Consider the following 7,560-nt stretch of genomic DNA (forward strand, 5'->3'; position numbering starts at 1 on the left):
AAGAATGCGGTGGTTGACAGAGTCGAAAGCCTTGGCCAGGTCAATGAAAATGGCTGCACAGTACTGTCTATTATCGATCGCGGTTATAATATCGTTTAGGACCTTGAGCGTGGCTGAAGTTCACCCATGACCAGCTCGGAAACCGGATTGCATAGCGGAGAAGGTACGGTGGGATTCGAAATGGTCGGTGATTTGTTTGTTGACTTGGCTTTCAAAAACTTTTGAAAGGCAGGGCAGGATGGATATGGGTCTGTAACAGTTTGGATCTAGAGTGTCACCCCCTTTGAAGAGGGGGATGACCGCGGCAGCTTTCCAATCTCTGGGGATCTCAGACGTTACGAAAGAGAGGTTGAACAGGCTAGTAATAGGGGTTGCGACAATTTCGGCGGCTAGTTTTAGAAAGAAAGAGTCCAGATTGTCTAGCCCAGATGATTTGTAGGGGTCCAGATTTTGCAGCTCTTTTAGAACATCAGCTGTCTGGATTTGTGTGAAGGAGAAGCGGGGGGGGGCATGGGCAAGTTGCAGCGGAGGGTGCAGAGCTGGTGGCCGGGGTAGTGGTAGCCAGGTGGAAAGCATGGCCAGCCGTAGCAAAATGCTTGTTGAAATTCTCGATTATTGTAGATTTATCGGTGGTGATAGTGTTTCCTAGCCTCAGTGCAGTGGGCAGCTGGGAGGAAGTGCTCTTATTTTCCATGGACTTTACAGTGTCCCAAAACTTTTTGGAGTTAGTGCTACAGGATGCAAATTTCTGTTTGAAAAAGTTAGCCTTTGCTTTCCTAACTGCTTGTGTATATTGGTTCCTAACTTCCCTGAAAAGTTGCATATCGCGGGGGCTATTTGATGTTAATGCAGTACGCCACAGGATGTTTTTGTGCTGGTCAAGGGCAGTCAAGTCTGAGGAGAACCAGGGGCTATATCTGTTCTTAGTTCTATATTTTTTGAATGGGGCATGTCTATTTAAGATTGAGAGGAAATTACTTTTAAAGAACAACCAGGCATCCTCTACTGACGGAATGATATCTATATCCATCCAGGATACCTGGGCCAGGTCAATTAGGAAGGCCTGCTCGCTGAAGTGTTTTTGGGAGCGTTTGACAGTGATGAGGGGTGGTCGTTTGACCGCGGACCCGTTACGGACGCAGGCAATAAGGCAGTGATCGCTGAGATCCTGGTTGAAGACAGCGGAGGTGTATTTAGAGGGTAAGTTAGTCAGGATGATATCTATGAGGGTACCCATGTTTACGGATTTAGGGTTGTACCTGGTAGGTTCGTTGATAATTTGTGTGAGATTGAGGGCATCTAGTTTAGATTGTAGGATGGCCGGGGTGTTAAGCATATCCCAATTTAGGTCACCAAGCAGTACGAACTCTGAGGATAGATGGGGGGCAATCAATTCACATATGGTGTCCAGGGCACAGCTGGGGGCTGAGGGGGGTCTGTAGCAAGCGGCAACAGTGAGAGATTTATTTCTGGAAAGGTGGATTTTTAGAAGTAGAAGCTCAAACTGTTTGGGCACAGACCTGGATAGTATGATAGAGCTCTGCAGGCTATCTCTACAGTAGATTGCAACTCCACCCCCTTTGGCAGTTCTATCTAGACGGAAAATGTTATAGTTGGGGATGGAAATTTCAGAATTTTTGGTGGCCTTCCTAAGCCAGGATTCAGACACTGCTAGAACATCAGGGTTGGCGGAGTGTGCTAACGCAGTGAATAACTCAAACTTAGGAAGGAGGCTTCTGATATTTATGTGCAGAAAACCAAGACTTTTACGGTTACAGAAGTCAACAAATGATAGCTCCTGGGGAGTAGGAGTGATACTGGGGCTGCAGGGCCTGGGTTAGCCTCTACATCACCAGAGGAACAGAGGAGGACTAGAATAAGGATACGACTAAAGGTTTTAAGAACTGGTCTTCTAGTGCGTTGGGTACATAGAATAAAGGGGGCAGTTCTCCGGGCGTTGTAGAAAAGATTCAGGCCATTATGTACAGAAAAGGTTATGGAAGGATATGAGTACAGTTCAGGTAACCCTAAGCGTTGGGTAACAATGAAAGAGATAGTGTCATTGGAGGCACCGATTGAGCCGGTCTCGGCGTGTATGGGGGGTGGAACAAAGGAACTATATGAGGCAGTTTGAGAAGGACTAGGGGTTCTACAGTGAAATTGTATAATAAGAACTAACCCAAACAGCAATAGGCAAGGCATAATTGACATGGGAGAGAGGCATAAAGCAGTCACAGGTGTTATTAGAGAGAGCTAAGACAACAACTGGAAATAGCGATAACGTTTGGGCTAAGACTAAACAGAATAAACAGGACAGGGTACCGTGTAAAGGAACAGTCCAGCAGGCATCAGCTGTGCAGCTGAGTGATCATAAGGTCCAGTGAACACAATATGTGAGTCCGAGAGCAGTTCAAATTGGTGCTTCAGCACAGCTAGCAGGGAGCACAGTTGTAGTTTGCGTGTGCTAGCGGGCCGGGGCTGGCAGATGGATCTTCGTGGTCGTCGCAACTGGAAGCATGATGAAACCACATCAGACTATTTCATCGGCAAACCAGTCGTGTTGGATCGGCGGGGCTCAGTGTCAACACTAGGAGGTCCCGTCCGGTTGACAGAGAGGTAGATAGCCGGGAGATGGGCCTGAGGCTAGCTCAAGGCTAACTGGTGCTTGCTATAAGGCAATGGTAAATCAGCCAACAACAGGTTGCAGCTAGCTAGCTGGTTGTGATGATCCGGCGCTAGGGTCCAGTGATTCCGGCAGAAAGTCCAATAAGCTCTGGGTCGATAGCACGCTGGGTCGATAGCACGCTGTGCAGACAGGCCGACGAATTGTCCAGGCTAGAGCTAGAGCTGGCTGGTGGATAGTGTAGGCCACGGACAGTGGGGAAGACGCTAATGGTGACTAATAGCAGGTAGCCATTTAGTTGCGGCTACACTAGTATCAGCTTACGGTTCTTGATGAAAGTTATAAAGAAATAATAGAATCCTTTCCACGTTGGGTGAGGCGGGTTGCAGGAAAGTATGTTTAGTTAAAGAATGAAAAGTAAAAATTGAGAGATATATACAAAATAGACAAAAAAAAACAAGAAACGGAATATTTACACAGGACGATGAAATAAAAGCGACCGCACTGCTACGCCATCTTGGATTTTAGATTTATAACATTTTCCAATGTTATAACAATAAACAGAACATGTGTTGGAGAACAGCTAACACTAAATCAGGAACGCCATAGAGCAGACATCCCATTCTTCAAATATTCCATGCATCTGTGACAGAGGAGTACATTGAGGAATACCAAACCTCGGAGCAATTATTCAGGCCAGTGTAGAAATGACACAGTCTACTACTCTCACTGATCTGTATGGCAAAGCATGAATTCATGTTTTCATTCATTCATGTTTTCATTCATTTGTGGTTTTAATTCATTCATTTATTTGATTGTTCATGTGTTAATTAGTTTATATATTCATTCAATCATTCATTTATTTGTTTGTTCTTTCATTCATTCATATTTGTATTCATACTTTTTTTCATTGGTAATTTGTTAATTTGTTTCTATATTCATTTATTGATTAATTTGTTTGTTCATTAGTTCAATCATCTGTTCGTTCATTCTTTTGTTTGTTTGTCGGCCGTTCCGTCTGTACGTCCGTTCATTCATTCAATCATTTTTCTACTGTGAATGTAACACTGGCTTGAACAAAAAGAGACAGTTTGTAGCTTTTAGAAAGCTTTGCTTATTCGGTGTTTTTTACTCCACTTGACTGGGAAATGAGCCTATGTGTATTTATCAATAAAGCACCAATATATTTCTATGTGTTTGATACATTCCATTCTAGACATTACTATAAGTCGTCCTCCCCTCACCAGCCTCCACTGGTGCTGTCAGTAAACTCAGTACCTGTCTCATCAGCATGTACCACTGTCACTAGACACACAGAGCTTAGATGGAGGGAGAGATGGAGGGAGAGATGGAGAGAGATCGCCCTCCAGTGGCAGAATAACTCTGTTTTTCTCCTCTGTAGACAGCCTCCAGTCTGCATGAGAGTGTATGAATGTGTTTCTGTGCTATGATCCATAGAGGCCTCTCTCTCCCTCTTTTTCCTCACTGATCTCTTTCTTTTTCTCTCTCTCTCTCTCTCTCTCTCTCTCTCTCTCTCTCTCTCTCTCTCTCTCTCTCTCTCTCTCTCTCTCTCTCTCTCTCTCTCTCTCTCTACTGTGTGATGTAGGAACAGAGATGTGATTGGTTAAGGAGGAAGAGGGAGGGACTGTCAGAAATAACATGTGGTAGGAGGGTTTGAACAGAGAGAGAGAGAGAGAGAGAGAGATGCAGAAATAGGGAAGTACATAGTTGTACGAGTGCAAGGCATGAGAGAGAGAGAGAGGGAGGGGCAGAGAGAGAGAGAGAGAGAGAGAGTACATAAAGTACATGAAGTTTGAATTTAAGTTCCTATAAGTAGAGAGAGGAGAGAGAGAGAGAGAGAGAGAGTTATAGTCTTGGACACACAGCATTATATCAGGACCTATAGACACCTGGACCAACCTGGAGAGAACACAACATTATATCAGGACCTATAGACACCTGGACCAACCTGGAGAGAACACAACATTATATCAGGACCTATAGACACCTGGACCAACCTGGAGAGAACACAACAAGATGAGGATCCTGCTGATAGTCATCCTCCTCTCCTTCATGACAGGTAATAAGCTTGTTATAACTCTCTATAACAATGTAATAACATCCAGTTAGTCTTCTTATAAAGGCTGCTGCTACAGATAAGGAAACACTACTGTGTGTGTGTGTGTGTGTGTGTGTGTGTGTGTGTGTGTGTGTGTTTCTGTGTGTGTGTGTGTTTCTCTGTGTGTGTGTGTGTGTTTGTGTGTGTGTGTGTGTGTGTTTGTGTGTGTGTGTGTGTGTGTGTGTGTGTGTGTGTGTGTGTGTGTGTGTGTGTGTGTGTGTGTGTGTGTGTGTGTGTGTGTGTGTGTGTGTGTGTGTGTGTTGTGTGTGTGTGTGTGTGTGTGTGTGTGTGTGTGTGTGTGTTTCAGGATGCCACTTGCGTAGGAATTCTAACCATCAGTACATTAGTATTCCAAAACACTAAACCAAGAGGAATAAAACATATGTTCTCTTGTCTGATTGACAGGTTGTTTGAGCGCATTCAAAGTGACAGGATACTCTGGAGGAACTTTCATCATCTACTGTGAATATTCCATAGAAGAGAGAAGTCATGAGAAATATTTCTGTATGGGGAAGTATAGTTCAAGTTGTAAGGATAAAATCAAAACTGGATTGAAGAACACCTGGCAGCACAGTGGTAGATTCTCTCTGTATGACAACACAGAAGGAAACGACTTCAAGGTGATCATCAGACAACTGACTAAACAAGATGAAGGGAACTACTGGTGTGGAGTGGACAAACCTACTGCAAGGGACAGTTATACCAAGGTAGAGCTGGATGTGAAGAAGGGTGAGAGACTTTTACTTTAACTTTAGAAAATGAATTTAGCTAGATATGTTGTTGCATGATTAGTACCACTAGTCAAGGAAGTTATTCTAGTATTAAACTAAGGTTGTGATGTGTGTTCCTATTGACAGATGACTGCTGTGAGAAGTCAGTCACAGAGACGGTCTATCTGGGAGGAGAAGCTACCATCAGCTGCAACTATCCAGAGGACCATGAGGACAGCACCAAGCATTTCTGCAAGGAAAGCAAAGACTTCAAGACTTGTGTTTATATGATCGCTGCTTACCAGAGAACTGCTAAAGCTGGGCGTTTCTCTGTCTCTGACAACAGTAGAGTGAAATCCTACTCAGTGACCATCAGTGACCTGACAGAAGATGATACTGGGACCTACTGGTGTGGAGTAGAAACAGGAAAGAGAAAGGAAAGTTACATCGCACTGATCACACAGGTGAAGCTACATGTTATAAGTGAGTATAAACAAGACTTATATTTCTTTAGCATGTGTACCCAAAACACACACGTTACAGTCTTGTAAGAAAGTAGTTTAATTGAAATCATAATTGCATTCATTTTTTTTATGTCATTCACGTTTGATGTATTTGATAACGTTCCATCTATTCCATTCCAGCCGTTGTGGTTAGCCCGTCCTCCTATATCTCTGTCCACCAGCCTCCTCTGCTTCCCATGCTGTACACCTGCAGTAACTATGTACTGTATGACCACGTAAATAATATATAGCATTCTTTTTTATCAGATATATCTACAATATGTTATGTCTGACAATTAAAATACTGTTATTTTAAATTAGCAATCACATCTAGAACCTTCTGAAATATGCTGTTATTAATTGGCAACAACCAGTTTAGTGAAATGTAGCATTGAACTAAACATTTTATCAGTAGTAGTAGTTGTTCAGTGGTTGACAGCAGGCAGTGAGTGTGTTAGTGGAGGCTGGTGTGAGTCTGTGTGTTTGTAGTGGTTTGAAAAGACACTGGACCAGAACACTGTAACTTCCTTTGTAATGTCTTTGTGTTTCTATATCTTTCTCAGTATCACTAAGCAGTCATATGTTCAAGATAAAAAAAAAAAAAGATTCAGTATGAATGTCATCATGAAACCTGCAGTTGTCATGTGATATATTTGAGAGAGAGAGATGAGGGATGGAGAGAATGAGTGATGAAAAAGAAGAGAGAGATGGAGAGAGAGTAATGAGAGACAGAGAAAAGATAAAAAGAGAGAGAAATGTGGTGAGCTAAAGGAGAACTAAACACCTCAACAGGAACAAGAGAAACCACCCTGTCTTTATACACCTCAACAGGAACAAGAGTAACCACCCTGTCTTTACACACCTCAACAGGAACAAGAGTAACCACCCTGTCTTTACACACCTCAACAGGAACAAGAGTAACCACCCTGTCTTTACACACCTCAACAGGAACAAGAGAAACCACCCTGTCTTTACACACCTCAACAGGAACAAGAGAAACCAACCTGTCTTTACACACCTCAACAGGAACAAGAGTAACCACCCTGTCTTTATACACCTCAACAGGAACAAGAGTAACCACCCTGTCTTTACACACCTCAACAGGAACAAGAGTAACCACCCTGTCTTTAAACACCTCAACAGGAACAAGAGTAACCACCCTGTCTTTACACACCTCAACAGGAACAAGAGTAACCACCCTGTCTTTACACACCTCAACAGGAACAAGAGTAACCAACCTGTCTTTATACACCTCAACAGGAACAAGAGTAACCACCCTGTCTTTATACACCTCAACAGGAACAAGAGTAACCACCCTGTCTTTACACACCTCAACAGGAACAAGAGTAACCCCCCTCCATATCTCTCTCTGTGCCTCTAACTCTCTCTCTCCCTCCATCTCTCTCTCTCTCTCCATGTGACTCTTCGCCTCCATCTCTCCATCCATCTCTCCATCTCTTCCTCTCCTCACCTAGCAAAAAAAAAATCCCACCTGTGTCAATCGTTTTCAGTGGCTCCACCCACCACCACCACAACAACAACAACAACAACAACAACAACAACAACAACAACAACAACAACAACAACAACAACAACTACAGCACT

General features: G+C 43.4%; 1 protein-coding gene across 1 annotated transcript; it reads left to right on the forward strand.

Moving 5' to 3' along the window:
* Positions 1-4,502: 4,502 nt before the first annotated feature.
* Positions 4,503-7,301, forward strand: LOC311121363 (uncharacterized protein; the record flags this gene model as incomplete). The annotated part of the gene is made up of 5 exons (XM_084195859.1): positions 4,503-4,703; positions 5,148-5,471; positions 5,600-5,935; positions 6,097-6,157; positions 6,787-7,301. Coding segments are annotated over exons 1-5 (1,279 nt in total), but the record flags the coding sequence as incomplete, so codon positions are not given.
* Between the last annotated feature and the right edge of the window lie 259 nt (positions 7,302-7,560).

The sequence above is a fragment of the Coregonus lavaretus genome (assembly GCF_964263955.1).
Source record: "Coregonus lavaretus genome assembly, contig: HAP1_SCAFFOLD_8550, whole genome shotgun sequence".
Classification (NCBI taxonomy): Eukaryota; Metazoa; Chordata; class Actinopteri; order Salmoniformes; family Salmonidae; genus Coregonus; species Coregonus lavaretus.